Source organism: Urocampus carinirostris, chromosome 7 (genome assembly GCF_059441175.1).
Source record: "Urocampus carinirostris isolate Australia breed hairy pipefish chromosome 7, RoL_Ucar_1.0, whole genome shotgun sequence".
In the NCBI taxonomy this organism is placed as follows: Eukaryota; Metazoa; Chordata; class Actinopteri; order Syngnathiformes; family Syngnathidae; genus Urocampus; species Urocampus carinirostris.
Genome location: NC_142355.1, coordinates 8,047,314 through 8,064,404, shown reverse-complemented (window position 1 = coordinate 8,064,404; position 17,091 = coordinate 8,047,314). Strand labels below are relative to the sequence as shown.

General features: G+C 39.2%; 1 protein-coding gene and 2 pseudogenes across 2 annotated transcripts in view; 2 read left to right on the top strand and 1 right to left on the bottom strand.

Annotated features, from left to right (window-relative positions):
* ca5a (carbonic anhydrase 5a) overlaps positions 1-17,091 on the bottom strand; it is a 38,689-nt gene that overhangs the window by 6,719 nt on the left and 14,879 nt on the right. For both annotated transcript variants that reach the window (XM_088339652.1, XM_088339653.1), the window contains exons 3-6: positions 12,343-12,461; positions 9,733-9,828; positions 5,343-5,405; positions 3,151-3,309 (exon numbers count right to left, since the gene is read on the bottom strand). In XM_088339652.1, the coding sequence (XP_088195778.1) occupies positions 3,151-3,309; positions 5,343-5,405; positions 9,733-9,828; positions 12,343-12,461 (437 nt within the window). The remainder of the gene's footprint in view (positions 1-3,150; positions 3,310-5,342; positions 5,406-9,732; positions 9,829-12,342; positions 12,462-17,091) is intronic.
* Positions 4,265-4,384, top strand: LOC148362233 (U2 spliceosomal RNA; annotated as a pseudogene).
* Positions 4,413-4,636, top strand: LOC148362232 (U2 spliceosomal RNA; annotated as a pseudogene).

The window sequence follows — 17,091 nt, the reverse complement described above, 5'->3', positions numbered from 1 at the left end:
TGAGTTTTTCCTTGCCCTCATGTAGGTTTTAGATCAGGGGATGGTGTATTCATAGTCTGTGGTTTGCAATAACCTGTGCAGCCCTTTGAGACTCTTTGTGATTAAGGGCTATACAAATAAAAATGACTTGACTTGACTTGGTGCCCCAACGACCCAAGCAGTTAAAAGATCCAGGAACTGAGAACCAGGAACAGTACATTTCATCTTATTTGAGGGGAAATACATTTACAAAATGAAAATGTATGATCAAAGATATGACCAAATGTGTTTACTTTTTTAAAACTCCAACCCTTTCTACAATTATTGTGATATGAAGTGAAATAAGTGAGAAAAGTTGACGTGTTTTTGGACACAAATAGAGAAGCAATATATCACATTTCTCCACAATCAGGTGAGTTTGCAACCACAATGAGGCTATCACATGAACAATTGCTTGAGCCTCTTCTATTTCCACTTGGGATGTCTCATCTAGATCAAGTTCTCTGGTGCGTGCATGCACTGTGGAGCTGTACTGTCACTTACAGGTCAATTATAGTACTACAACAAGAATCTATGTGTTTGGTGTTCTTTTGATCTCAAATACGCGTGTGGGGACCCTCATAAATTCATTAAACACTCATTATTGGGATGTTCAAACAGCTCTAGTGACGCTGACGTCTTGAATACGATATTATTGTTTTCTATTGCGGTTTGAAAGGAAAATTTCTAGTCAAAATAAAAGATAGATAGATAGATAGATAGATAGATAGATAGATAGATAGATAGATAGATAGATAGATAGATAGATAGAGAGAGAGAGAGAGAGAGAGAGAGAGAGAGAGAGAGAGAGAGAGAGAGAGAGAGAGAGAGAGAGAGAGAGAAATAAATACAAGTACAGTGTCTTTGTTCGAGGCACCAGGCTTTAGATAGATAGCTAGATAGGGATAAGTAGATAGATAGATAGATAGATAGATAGATAGATAGATAGAGAGAGAGAGAGAGAGAGAGAGAGAGAGAGAGAGAGAGAGAGAGAGAGAGAGAGAGAGAGAAATAAATACAAGTACAGTGTCTTTGTTCGAGGCACCAGGCTTTAGATAGATAGCTAGATAGGGATAAGTAGATAGATAGATAGATAGATAGATAGATAGATAGATAGATAGATAGATAGATAGATAGATAGATAGATAGATAGATAGATAGATAGATAGATAGATAGATAGATAGATAGATAGATAGATAGATAGATAGATAGATAGATAGATAGATAGATAGATAGATAGATAGATAGATAGATAGATAGATAGATAGATAGATAGATAGATAGATACTTTATTCATCCCTGTATAGAAATTCACACTTCCAGCAGTATCCTTGTGATGAAAATAAAACAATAATAAAGTAAAAGGAATATAATACATAAATACCCAATGTAATGTGTTGATATAGAGTATTTAAATAGTGCTGCATAAAATACACACTATAATAAAAATAGGGTAATATGCAATGTGGGGGTGTGGTTTAATGTGGGCTTTTACTCCCCCGGGTGGAGTTAAAGAGCCTCATGGCATGAGGAAGAAATGATCTCCTCAGTCTGTCAGCAATAAGCAGACGTGTGTCAAACTCCTGGCCCCCATTTTATGCGGCTCGGGAGAGCCTAAAATGTCTAATCATCAAAAAATAAACAGGTCAAGAGTGCTTTGACGAAAAACTATATTTATAAATGCCTTTTGACTGAGATGTCCGCGAAGAGATAGCTCAGCACCAACAGACGCCAGTATTTCATATTGATGCCAGTGAGTGGAATTGAGAAAAAAAATTATCTTAAAATTATTTAGAATACTTTATTTTATCATACAGCGATGCCTCTAAATACAACACAAATTCATTCCCTCTTATCTAGAATTGCTTGCATCTCGAGCAAATGTTCCCGGTACGTAATAACGGAAAACCAATTACCTACACCAGGGGCCAGGAACCTTTTGGACCCAAAGAGCCATAAAAGCAAAAAATGTTTAAAAAATAAATTGAAAGAGCCACATCTCATATTTTTTAGACAAAATTGAAAAAATTGCCAAACACGCTTGCTAGACAAAAGCTACTTCTTCAGCACATTTTATTTCACTGTGTGTCATTTGATGATGTAATCAAATGTATGAAATGATAACAATGCCAAATCCTGTGTCCCAAATCAATATAAATACAGTATGCCATTTACAATTTGTCTTCCACCTTCAGTTAAGAGTGTTGAGGCAATTTTTTTCCATGAAATTTGTCCTTAATAACGGTTTCAAAACAATGTGCATGCAAAGTTCTTTTGTCAAAATATCACAAATGACTGCAAACGATAAGCATATCATCATATTCACTTTCGGTGTAGACTGCACTGAGCGAGAGAGAGAGAAGGAAGTGCCTTGCGCTGTGTGCAGGGATCCGCCCAACTGTACTGCTCACCCAATCAAAGTCCTTTGCCAGCGTTTTTATTTATCAGTTTAAATGTTTTCTTATTGAACTTCTGCGTTAAATTGCTTCGGCTTTATATGGACCAAAATCGGGATGAAATCACTTGACTTTGGAACGCCACGGAGAGATGTTCAATAGTTGCATTTTATTTCGGAGCCATATGTACTCATGAAAAGAGCCATATATGGCTCCTGAGCCATAGGTTCCCTACCCCTGACCTACACAGTTTCCCAAAAGCCTCCAAGTCAAACCTAAATAGCTATAAAACACATATTCCTGATCACTAATGCAATCATAAGATACAGTAATTAAGATTATGAAATGACTTTAAAGCCCCTGTCTCGAGAAGTAATGTCTGGAAATCCTCGTAACCTGGATTTTCTGTCGGGCAAAATCTTTGCTCAGAAGATATCTTGTTTCTAAAGGTATTACTGTATTTAATTTAGAATACATTAAACATGTGTAGTAAGATTTTTTCAATGCAACTGTAATGTTTGTGATTTAATAAAAAAATATAGAGTTACTTTACACACAGGAGTGGTTAGTTTTATTTCACATACCACTTACATTTAGCTACATTTATAAGTTACGTCAGGATATTTGGGGAAAGCCATTATGCGGAGTGGTCCTCCGTGAAAATGAGTATGACACCCCTGGGCTGGAGTGAGAAGAGTGGAAAATGGCTGCTTTAGGGGCAAAAAGAACATTTACCTGATCGTGGCTAACTTCTATGGGTTGCTTCATGACCATCCAGGTGACAGATTCCGTGAGAGGAGGTGTTGTGAGAGAGCCGTGGTACGTCCAGTAATCCTCTGTATTGTTCGGCAACAGGCAGCCAGGGTCGAATTTCCGAAACTCTACCACGCTTCCCTGCACGCATTTTTTTAAACCCTAGTAAATGCTTTTATTCGAAAAAATGTTACTTGATTTTCATATTTCTACGAATTCATACTTTTTATTTACACATTTACAGCAATGCTCTGTATCTGGAGTAACCTTTTATAAGCACTTACCGTAAATTCCGGACTATAAGCCGCTACTTTTTTCCCAAATGTTCAGCCCTGCGGCTTATTCAGTGAAGCGGCCAATTTATGTAATTTTTCTAACGGCCACCAGCGGCGCTGGAGTATAAAAGGTAAGATTAAGACCAGTAGAATATGTGCGCCAAGAAAGACTGCAACCTCTAAGTTTATGCATACATTATCTGCTAAGTAAAGGTACGTTCCGATAATGAGGAAGACGCCCTTAATGGCGATAGTTATGAGGAAGAAGTTGAGGATAATCTACCGTGAATTTCACAATTACGGGATGTTTTTTTTTTTTACACGCACGTTTGATGCATTGCGAGCGTGATCCTACTAGCGTGTTGGTACTTTCAAAGACACGGTTTGGGATAAAAGTTATATTATTATTATTAAAGCTTTGAAAACTCTAGGTGTACCGTCTTTCTTCGTAAATATGTGTAACCATGTATAATATGTATTTGCAACTGTATATTTTTGTAATGTATTTATTTTAGAGATTTATTCTGTTGTGTTCTACGGGCGAATCAAAAAAAAGGGGCGGGGCAAACGCGGGCTGATGGGAAGTGGGGTAAAGCTGAGTTCCCAGGAGATCTGTCTGTTGTCGCAGCGGACAATAGTGGATATATATTTTTCCCACCCTTAACTTTGGAAATAAACATTTTGTTTCCTTGGATTACTTTCAACGGGACCCGGACTTTACAAGTCTGCATCATACTTTAATTACGGGTATCATTTTCCATTCATGATGCCGACTGTGGTTCTAGGATTGTGTACTATCCGGTAATTGTGATGCTAGGTCCTTAGCTTGGCCTTAGCTTGGCCTTTTGATTTTTGCATTCCGGAGATGGAATAAGAGCTTGCTCTGTCCACTCCACGCATCGGCCCGGTATTGCAGTACCTCCGGGAACGGTGCATTCGCAATGATCGCAACAAGGCTTTAGGGCTAGGACCTTAGCTTAGCCTTTTGGTTGAGAGTAAGTGTCCCGGCTCCTAGGCTTTGTAGCGTATAATGAACTGACCGATAACGGATAATGAATAACGAAGATAGAACAATAACCCTTAAAAACCCCCTGTGGATCTTATTTTGTATACGGAGATGGAATAAGAGCTTGCTCTGTCCACTCCACGCATCGGCCCGGTATTGCAGTACCTCCGGGAACGGTGCATTCGCGATGATCGCAGCAAGGCTTTAGGGCTAGGACCTTAGCTTGGCCTTTTGGCTGAGAGTAAGTGTCCCGGCTCCTAGGCTTTGTAGCGTATTATGAACTGACAGATAACGGATAATGGATAATGAATAACGAAGATAGATCAATAACCCTTAAAAACCCCAAAACCCCTTTTGGATTATGTAGGTAGGAATCTAGGACCTTGACTCAGCCTCTTGGCTGGCAGCAAGTGTCTCAGCCTATTGGCTTTGTAGTGTATTATGATTTGACGGATAATGGATAAAGAATATAGAACAATAAATCTCTACAAAATCACAATTGTGGAACTTACAGCCTGGTCTGCGTTAAACTTGTGATCGTGTCACAAGTTTTAATGCGGGCGCACGCGGCTCATACACAGGTGCGGCTTGTGTAAGTACAAAAGTGGACAATCACTTAAAAAGTGGTGGGTGTGGCCTATAATCAGGTGCGCTCTATAGTCCGGATTTTACGGTATTTGTGCAAAATTAAACAAGTGAAAATCAATTTGATTGTCAGTGAGCTATTTGTACATGAGAACTTTACTGTTATTTAATTTGGTAGATTTTAATGACATAATATGCACATGCTGGATGTTTGGATCTAATTTTCCCTTGAAATTGATAGTTGCTGTAAAATTGTCATTTTCAGGGAGGTATGTTTGAGTTTGACTGTGTGTAATAGTTGGACTTACCTTGTGTCTTATGGCAGGAAGAGCATCAACAAGTTTCTGCAGCCCTTCGTGTCTTTTGCCGACCTATGAAGAAGTATTATTGGGATAAGGAATTTGCATTAACTTTGGACGACTGTAGTTCATAACTGTCAACCTGAACGTTTTATTATGCATTTTAAGACGTGTACGACGTACAAGACAATCTTTACGGAAAAAACGCAAATGTGTCAATTATGGGTGCCGGACATGAATTAAAACGCCGTAAGTCATTCTGGTCTGATTGAGTAAATTTGAAATACATGTGGTCTTAAAAAACATCGGATTTCAAGTGGTAGTGGTGTCTTGAAAGGAAGTGCGTCTATTTTTAGAGAACCGGCTTTTTCGGCTCAACTCATGAAAGAGAGCCGTCTCTCAAACGGCTCACTTGCTTTGATGCATTATAATACGAATTATTATGTTGTATAAAGAAGTTTTTAAAAAAAGGAAGTATAAAAGGAAAAAATGAAAAAGACAGGTTTGTGGTTATCCCTTTATCAGTATATCACCAACAATAATTTCTCATCTCATTAGCTGCACCGCTTATCCACAGTAGGGTCGCAAGGGTGCTGGAGCCCATCCCAGCAATCATCGGGCAGTGGGCAGGGGACACCCTGAACTGGTTGCCAGCCAATCGCAGGGCACACAGGGACAGACAACTCGCTCGCTCAGTCACACCTAGGGACAATTTGGACCGGCCAATCTACCTGAAATGCATGTCTTTGGAATGTGGGAGGAAACCGGAGTGCCCGAAGGAAAGCCACGCAAGCACGGGGAGAACATACAAACTCCGCACAGGAAGTCTGGAGCTGGATTTGAACCCACGCAGGAGGTTCCCATGACTTGAACTGTGCCGCACATGCGCTAACCACTGCGCCGCCGTGCTGCTCCCCAACAATAATTTAATGCAGAAAATGAATTCATAATTTGAATAAAAAAATGTTATTCTACTTAATTATATTTGCATGTATTTTTTCCTTCTACGGTGAACATCCAAGCGACTTCATTTTTGAACTTTTTTTTATAATAGACCTCATTCATGTCAAGCAACTCAGTGTCTCACAACAAAATGTTAATTAACAATATATATGATATAACGAAACACATGTACAATATAACATTTTAAACTACATAAATAAACACATTCGAAAAAAAATTATGGTGTAAGATCATTTTGTAATTTGTAAGGGAAAATACGACAGTTTATAAGGGCATGGAGCCCTGGAGCATGACAGGTATGGTAGTTGCAGTGAGGAGCAATAAACCCATGGTAGGCTTTCTAAACTGTTCATGGTTTAACAACAAAAACATTGTTATAACAGAGGGGAATTGATTAACTATTGTTATAGGCCAAAATGTGCTATGTGCCAAGGTCCAAATTGTGAAAATACTTCATGATTTTTAATTCCCCAAAATATGATTTTAGATCATATTTCTCCTGATTACAGTATGTAAAATTTCCTGGTGGTTACTTAAAAAAATAATATTGATTTAAATAAAAATAAAGAAATACATGAACCATCATATAAAATGATTTTTTTTTGTAAATTACAGTAATCCCTGACCATAACGCGGTTTTGCTGCTTCAGAGATTTTCATCATGCATTCTGATTGGCTAAACAGTACCTAAGAGAGTAGGCATTGGGGAAAAAATGTCGACAGTAGGAGATAAAGTATACAGTAGTTTTATTTGTTAAGGCGGCAGTGGCTCAGGAGGTAGAGCGCTCGTCTTGGGAGCAAGAGATCGCAGTTCGAATCCCGGCTCCTCTGTGTTACATGTCGAAGTGTCCTTGGGTAAGACACTGAACCCCTAATACCCCCAATATGCAGGTTAGCGCCTTACATGGCTGCACGGGCGCTATTGGGAAATGTGAAGCACACTGTAAAGCGCTTTGGGAAGTCTTGACTTGAAAAGCGCTATATAAATGCAAAATCATTTCATTTCATTTTTCATTTCATTTCATTAAACAATTTTCAAAAAGGTTTGTTTTTTGGCTTTCTTTTTTGCATTATTTTACATATCATGAGCCTCACCTAAAAGGAGCTGACATAATTGTCCGCTATCTTGCTGCTACGCGTATCCAAAAACACATATATTAAAATATTTGAAGTAGCTTTTGCATCCACTGATTTTTTTTCTTCTATATGGCTCCTAGATTAAAAAGCTGGGACGCCCCTGATCTGTATTACACCAACAAAACTTTAACATCACATCTTAAGCTGACAGGGAGCAAATGCAGGTTAGCTAAAATCGGGGTAATGTGATCCAACTTTATTGTTTTAGTTAAAAACCTCGCTGCAGCATTTTGCAGGCTCCACTCTTAAATCCAGACACAAAATCCACCTCTGTTGACTGGTATATTCATAATTATCTGTTTCACATAACCAGTGTTCATTTTACCTGTGAAAAGTGATGGGTCCTGGGGACTCGCATGCTCAAAAATCTATGGGTCCCAACAGAGATCAATGGGTCCCCAAAATTTAGTGTGCTCCATGCCCTTACAAACTCTCGTATTTTCCCTTACAAAATACCCCAAAAATCTTTTTTTTTTCAAACATGTTTATTTATGTAGTTTAACATGTTATATTGTACATGTGTTTCATTATATCATATATATTGTTAAAAAAGTTTAAAAATGAAGTCGCTTGGACATTCACTGTAGAAGGAAAAAATACATGCAAATATAATTAAGTAGAATAATACATTTTCTTATTCAACTTATGAATTCATTTTCTGCATTAAATTATTGTTGGTAATAGACTGATTAAAAGGGATCACCACAAACCTGTCTTTTTTCATTTTCTCCTTTTATACTTCCTTTTTTTCTTAACTTCTTTATACAACATCATCATTCAAATCAAGTGAGCCGTTTGAGAGCCGGCTATCTTTAATGAGTTGAGCCGAAAAAGCCGGTTCTCTAAAAAGAAACTACACAACTCGAACTGGAGATCGGCGTGCAGACGAAAACTCGAACCGCGAGACCAAAACAACAATGGCGGATCCGCCTCACGAAAAGTTTGGAGTGCGGTAAATCTTTGTTAAAAAATGATAATGACAATTTCGTGTCAAAAAAGTTGCGTCCCGGGGGCGCACGTTGATTTGACACGATGCGTCCCCAGCAAAAATAATGCATCTAGGACGCAGGGACGCAGGCAAATTAGAACACTGCATAACCCCCAGTATTTTTTAACTTAACTTTGTTTTACTTGGTATTTATAACTTTTTGCTTGTTTTATTGTTGTTTGATATTACGTGTACAGTGACCTTGGGTGTCCTGAAAGGCACCTTGGAGTAGAATGTATTTGTATAACTATTATTGTTATAATTATTGATGCTAGGCTTTGGAAGACTGGAGAGGAGTACATAACAATAATCGAGACAGGAGGTAACAAATGCATACATTTTGATCTTAACATCAGACTGGGACAGCATAGGGCGGATTTTTGCAATATTGCGAGGATGAAATAAAATGCTGTTCGAGTAATATTCTTCCTGTGTAACTGCAAGGATAGATAAGGGTCAAATGTGACACCTAGATTTTGGACTGAGTCATTCTGGGTGATATTACATTTGTCAATGTTCAGAGCAGTGTTTTGGATCAAGTCACGGCATTTAGATGGACCAATAATAAACATTTTGCTCTTTTCAGGGTTGAGGCGCAAGAAGTTAAGTGACATCAACCTTTTATCTCTCGGAGCCTTAGCTAAGAAAATGCTGGTCTACTAATGATCCCAAGAGACAAGAAGAAATCCACAGTTTCAAAAGCGTTTTTTATTTGGGCCCCGGTGCCGTCTAATGCTCTGCCCTCAGAGATTTGCAACCCAGCGTAACTGTTTAAATCTAGGCTTAAACACACTTATATTCTATAGCTTATGAATGACCTATGTTTCATGTTGACGATGTCCGTGTATAGTTTGTTGATACATTTACAACATCCATTACAGCCTGGTCCTCCGGGAAGGGGGATTGCCCTATGTGCAGTCTCTTCTCAAGGTTTTTCATTTTCCTCATGCTGAGGTTTTGAGTTTATGCCCACATGTAGGTTTCACATTATGGGATGGTGTAATAATAGTCTGTGGTCTTTGAAGCCCTTTGAGACTTCTTGTGATTAAGGGCTATACAACTAAACATGACTTGACTTGGTTAAGAATGATAGATAACATACATCATGGGCTTAACAGTTTTCAATTACCCTTGACAGATATGCATACTTTTGCAATGTTGGCAGTAGCAAGCATGGACAAGCATATTCCACAGAACCCGGCTGAAATCCTGATATTGATTCACTAACCAATTGCTTACTGTGCCAATTGCATGCAGTTTATTCAAAAATAGTCACTGAATGTTCTTTGAATGTTTTGAACGGTGTGTTACCTTGAGAAAGACTCCAATAACACCCAGTCCGTTGTCCTCCATCACGGCCTCTTCAAACAGACTGTACTTATCTGAATTCCAATGGACCAAGTGAAGCTGAGAGCACAAATAGTACATGTAAACAATTAGCTTACTATAAGTGCAGATGCAAGAATCAATCATTAATGAACTCAAAATCCTCTTTGACTCTGTCTTTTTTCTACATCCCTCTGACCTATATAACAGAACAGTGCTTTCATTGTGACCAGAGTATGTAATTCTAGTCCCTGCAGAAAGTACCATAGGTGCAGCCTTAGTTATGCATGCGATTTATTTCGCACATACACAAGGCACACCTGAGAACAGGGTGTGGGCTTTATATGCAATCTGAGCGCCCACACTTTGCCCTTTAACATTCTTATGGTGTCAGCTACTACGTCCACCTCTCAACCACAACATGCACACATACAAGCCTTCAAGTGTGCGTATTCAAAAACAGAGCTGAAGCAAAACTGAGTTTGGTTGTGCTTTATTTCAGTATTGATAACAAAGTCTGACCATTTTTAAAACCATCAATCATCAATAGACATGGGCTTAATAGAAGACGTGAAAATAAACAAGCAGAAAAATAGAGCGGGAGTCACTTTCCATGCTGTACGGCTCCTCAGAAATCATGTCCGCTTTCGAAACACTCAAACAACAGTGCCAGTACACACATTAGTCAAGGCATCTACAATCAACCCGGAATGATAGCTAGCTCAGAGTGAATTTGCTTGACTTGTTTTTTCTCACCGGGTGTGAACCCCCTTGCTGACAGGGCGCCATTAGCAAGAAGACATTGTTAAATGAAATGAAATGAAAATGAAATGATCTGCATTTATATAGCGCTTTTCAAGTCAAGACTTCCCAAAGCGCTTTACAGTGTGCTTCACATTTCCCAATAGCGTCCGTGCAGCCATGTAAGGCGCTAACCTGCTTATTGGGGGTATTGGGGGTTCAGTGTCTTACCCAAGGACACTTCGACATGTAACACGGAGGAGCCGGGATTCGAACTGCGATCTCTTGATCCCAAGACAAGCGCTCTACCTCCTGAGCCCCTGCCGCCCCCTATCCCTAGCACACTGAACTCTTTTTTTCTGAAAGTTGCTTCAAGATATATTGATCACATGTTTGGGATCACATTGTTATTAAAAGCTTTATGCTGAAATGTACGTGAGAAGTAATGCATTCTAAAAGAAGACAACATGCCAATGCAAGAGATACTGTATGATAGTGCTTTCACGAATGCAACACTGGGGCTAAGGAATTTGGAACCAGCAGGCCAAAAGGCAAAGCAAAATGCCGGTTGTCACACCTGAGGTGACCGTGGGGCTGGAGATGAGCACATATAGAATCACATTTCATTTTTACTTGTAAACATGGATAGGGATGCTTCCACAACATTCTGCATAATGCACATACCTATTCTTTCATATACAATTAAAGACCACACTTCCCACTTTAACGTTCTCATGATGTCCTCTATTACTGTATCTCTGCCTTACAGAAACAAGACACACAGGGCGCACCGCACTATAAGGCACACTACACATTTTTATATACAGATTGTGCAAAAACTGTTGAATTATTTCAAAATATATAGAATGTATTTTGAATAATTGGTTGTTTTGGATCTTTAGTAAAAAGGTGACCTTAAACATGACACCCTCCCCCCTTCAGTAAGTAATTTTATTCATTACTATTTTATTGGTTTTAAAAAGAGAAGTATGATGCTTTTTACACATTAAAAACAAAAATAAATCAAATTACAATTAATGAAATAGGACTGAGTTAGACACCAGGTCGAAATCAACCCGCTAACAACAGTTTGTTGTGCCAATTCCCAACACAACATGAGGGTAAATGTCCATCCATCCATTCATTATGTGCGCCGCTTATCCTCAGTAGGGTCCCGGGGGTGCTGGAGCCCATTTCAGCTGTCTTCGGGCAGTGGGCAGGGGACACTCTGAACCGTTTGCCAGCCAGTCGCAGGTCACACAGGGACAGACAACTCACTCGCTAATTCACACCTAGGGACAATTTGGAGCGGCCAATTAACCTGACATGCATGTTTTTGGAATGTTGGAGGAAACCGGAGTGCCTGGAAGAAACCCACGCAAACACGGGTAGAATATGCAAACTCCACACAGTAGGTTCGATCTCACAACCTCAGAGCTGTGCCGCACATGCGCTAACCACTGCGCTGCCGTGCCGCCGAGGGTAAATGTATTCTAAAAAAAAAAATAAACCGAAACTGAAACCCAGAATCCAACCAGACGAATGATGCCCTACTTTTTTGCTCATGTTTTAGCAGGCCCAGTTCTAATGTCTTGTCAATGTATCACAGCAAAACAGGCTTTGTGCTCTTGCAATAAGAAATCCAATTTTTCAAACATTAGTGTCAAAGTGTACCACATTTTTCACCATGAAGAAATGAAGCACACAGTTGCACATCCGAACATGAAGTACTGTACAACTAACTTTTATGGAGACCATTATAAACCATAGCCATAGTTTTACAATTAGAAAATATGGGTAGTGGCCTAGTGGGATTGATAATTGAAACCACACTATACGGAGAATGCAGCATACCTCTGCAGGAAATAACCTCCTGTCCACGGTGTGTTCTGACCCCCAGGCGTTGCTCTCGCCCCAGTGGAAGTGGAACTGGCACAGCCTAAATTTGTCTTGCAAAGGGCCCCCTTTCAGAACTGTATAACAAATGAGAGGACTAAGGACAGTGTTGAAATCGATACAAAATTTGACCAAAAACAGTTATCAAAAACCAATTGAGAAAAGTCAATATCATTGTCTCTAGAGTTGTTCAAAAGGTAACACGCGGTAACAGTTTTTTTGTGTGTCACAAGTGGCTTAAGCATTATGTAATGTAAATGTACCGTAAATTCCGGACTATAGAGCGCGCCTGATTATAAGCCGCACACACCGCATTTTAAGAGGAAAACCGATTTTGTACACACACAAGCCGCACCTGTATATAAGCCGCATGCGCCCACTTTTAAACATGTAACACAAACACAAAATTAACCCAAACCCGACTTCAAGTCCCGCGATTGAAACTAAATGTCCTTCATTAAAGTCCACAGTCCAAAAATCACAGCCGGCAAAATGAACGGAAAATGATACCGGTACCCGTTGAAAGTAATCCAAGGAAAAAAGTGTATATTTCCAAAGGTAAGGGTGGGAATAATATATCAGATGAACACATTTACTCACGCAACTCCATTTTCTTTAACCAACTTTTTACCCCCTCTTCTTTCCTTGTCTGTCCCTCACCTTTAGCGGTCCCCACTTAAACCCCGCGTTTGTTCCGCCCCTCACTTTTCGTTCATCTGTGCAAAACATATCAGAATAAGTGTCTAAAATAAATACAAATAAATATATTACAAAAATATACAGTTGCAAATACATATTATACATGGGTTACACATATTTACAAAGAAAGACGGTACACCGAGAGAGTTTTCAAAGCTTTAATAATAATAATATAGCTTTCATCCCAAACTGTGCCTGTGACAGGGCAGTTAATGGTAGCAACACTCGAGTGCCGCTGTCGGCCGTTAGAAAAATTACATAAATTGGCCGCATCACTGAATAAGCCGCAGGGTTGAAAGTTAGGGAAAAAAGTAGCGGCTTACAGTCCGGAATTTACGGTAATAGTAGCTGCAACCCGCCCAACTCACATTTATTTATATAGCCCTTAATCACAAAAATGTCTCAAAGTACTGCACAGGATTACAATTACACCAGTACCTGATCTTAAACCAACATGCGGGCAAGGAAAAACTCAAAACCTCAGCGTGAGGAAAAAAAGAAACCTTGAGAAGGGGCCTCACAAGTGGTAATCCCAATTGATACTTTGTTCATGGGTATCTAAATAGTCATTTTGATTTTATTTACTATTATTTAAAAAAAATCAAATCATACAAAAGCTATGTTCATAAATTAAGAAATAACAAAACGCTAGTTTTTGGCGATGGAAAACACATAGTAGGTGACGCTTATTTTCAGCAGAGGAGAAAACAATGCTAGTTTTTAGAGCACTCGGAGCACAACGTAGGACAACCAGGATGGAGTTCACAAACTCAAAATACAAATATATTTTTAATATGCTTATCATGCTTAATATGAGAAGAAATTTGTATATACAGTACGAAAGGATTTTTTTTAAAAATCGAAAACAATTGGTCCGTTCCACCAGAAAACTTTGCATGGGGAGCTACGGTATGTAAAAAAAAATTACCGTAAATTCCGGACTATAAGCCGCTACTTTTTTCCCTAACTTTCAACCCTGCGGCTTATTCAGTGATGCGGCCAATTTATGGAATTTTTCTAATGGCCGCTAGCGGCGCTCGAGTGTTGCTACCATTAACTGCCCTGTCAAAGCTATATTATTATTATTAAAAATTATATTAAAAACTCTCTCGGTGTACTGTCTTTCTTTGTAAATATGTGTAACCCATGTATAATATGTATTTGCAACTGTATATTTTTGTAATGTATTTATTTGTATTTATTTTAGACACTTATTCTGATTTGCACGGGTGAACGAAAAATGAGGGGCGGAACAAACGCGGGGTGCCGGGTTTAAGTGGAGACCGTTAAAGGTGAGGGACACACAAGGAAAGAAGAGGGTAAAAAGTTGGTTAAAGAAAAAAGGAGTTGCGTGAGTAAATGTGTTCATCTGATATATTTTTCCCACCCTTACCTTTGGAAATATACACTTTTTTTACTTTCAACGGGACCTGGACTCTGCAGGTCTGCATCAAACCTTAAGTACCGCTATCATTTTCCATTCATTTTGCCGGCTGTGATTTTTGGACTGTGGACTTTGATGAAGGACATTTAGTTTCAATCGCGAGATTTGAAGTCGGGTTTGGGTTAATTTTGTGTTTGTGTTACATGTTTAAATGTGGGCGCATGCGGCTTATATACAGGTGCGGCTTGTGTATGTACAAAATCGGTTTTCCTCTCAAAATGTGGTGGGTGCGGCTTATAATCGGGTGCGCTCTATAGTCCCGAATTTACGGTACTCAAAATGTGATGTCATGAATGGATGATTTCATTTAACATGAATACCATTTACAAAAGCTGGATTACTATTTGCCAGTGTTAAGGCAAAACAAATAGTGTTTATGTGGTAAATAACACAAACTAAATAAACTAATACTGCATTTCACACCATTGATGTCCCAGATTTTTTTTAGGTTCTACGGATAAATACGTACTTTGCGGGATTATGAGGTCACTTCACAAGCGCTGGTACAGTCAAACCAGTTGGGAAAACACCTTTTGACATTATGTAAAGGATTATTTCCTTAATGTTGGAGCAGCGTGCTTATTTTTTTGGCTCACCGAAAAAGTGAGCTTCATCGCTGTGTTCAGTCAGTTTACATGTTTTCCTCATACAAAAGTCAATTCCATTGAAGTTGGGAAAAAGTTTAAAATGTCAGTAAAATTAGAATAGAATGACTTGCAAACCTTTTCTAACCCATATTTAAATGAATACACCACAAAGACAAGATTATCCATGTTCAAACTCATAAACTTTATTTCCATAAGCAAATAATGATAAACTTAGAATTTTATAATTGCAACAAGTGCCAAAGTAGTTGGGAAAGGGGCTTCTTCACCATTGTGTTACATCACCTTTCCTTTTAATAACACTCAATAAACGTTTAGGAAGTGAGGAGACTAGTTGTTGAATCGTTGATAGTGGAATCCTTTCCCATTCTTGCTTTATGTACAGCTTCAGCTGTTCAACAGTCCGGGGTCTCCTTTGTCTTATTCTGCGCTTTATAATGCGCCACACATTTTCAATGGGAGACAGGTCAGGACTGCAGGCAGGCCAGTCAAGCACCCGCACCCTCTTACTACGAAGCCACGCTGTCGTGAGACGTGCAGTGTGTGGCTTGGCATTATCCTGCTGGAAGAAGCAAGGGCGCCCATGGTAAAGATTCTGTTTGGATGGCAACATACTTTGTTCCAAAACCTGAATGTACTTTTCTGCATTAATGGTGCCTTCACAGATGTGCAGGTTACCCATTCCTTGGCCACTCATGCACCCCCATACCATCACAGATGCTGGCTTTTGCACTTTGCGTGCATAACAGTCTGGGTGGTTCTGTTCTTCTTTGGACCGGAGGACACGACGTCCACAATTTCCAAACACAATTTGGAAAACTGACTCATCAGACCACAGAACACTTTTCCACTTTGTATCAGTCCATTTTAGATGGGCTCGGGCCCAGAGAACCCTGCGGCGTTTCTGGATGTTGTTGATGAATGGCTTACGCTTTGCAACATAAAGTTTTAACCCACACTTACGGATATAGCGTCGAACTGTATTGACTGACAGTGGTTTTCCAAAGTGTTCCTGAGCCCATGTGGTGATGTCCTTCACACATTGATGTCGGTTCTTAATGCAGTACCGCTTGAGGGCTCGGAGGTCACGGGCATTCAATAATGGTTTACGGCCATGCCGTTTACGCACAGTGATTTCTCCAGATTCCCTGAACCTTTTCACAATATTATGGACTGTAGATGATGATATCCCTAAATTCCTTGCAATTGTACTTTGAGGAATGTTGTTTTTAAACTGTTCAACAATTTGCTCACGCAGTTGTTCACAAAGAGGTGAACCTCGCCCCATCCTTGCATGTGAATGACTTAGCTTGTTCGGGTCTCCCTTTTTTATACCCAGTAACAACTCTCACCTGTTGCTAATTCATCTGTTCACCTGCAAATAGTTGGTTGATTTCCATTCATCCACTTTCTGAGTAGTTATTGACACCTGTCCCAACTATTTTGGCACGTGTTGCTGTCATCAAATTACAGAGTTGATGATTTTCTCCCAAAACAATAAAGTTTATGAGTGAAGACAATAAATATGTTGTCTTTGCTGTGCATTCATTTAAATATGGGTTGAAAAGAATTTGCAATTTACTTGGATCCATTTTTATTTGCAATTAACACACTTTCCCAACTTCATTGGAATTGAGTTTTGTACATGGCTTGCCAGAAACATGGACTTACACTATATATGAATGGATACAACTGTGGCATTTTTACCTTGGTGCAAAAAAATAAACCAAAAACGTTCCAATGAAATCAAGCAATATACATGAGGTTTTTAGAGTGTAAGCCAAGTTTAGTGTAACGATATCAAAATATCAGATGAGAGAAGCTGCGCATGAACTGCAATACGCACGCAAGTGATTCATTGTGTTATACTAGAGCAAGGGTCTGGAACCAATGGCTCTCGAGTAAAGCAGCTATTTTCGTGAGTACATATGGCTTGGAGATAGAATTTGATTAATGTGC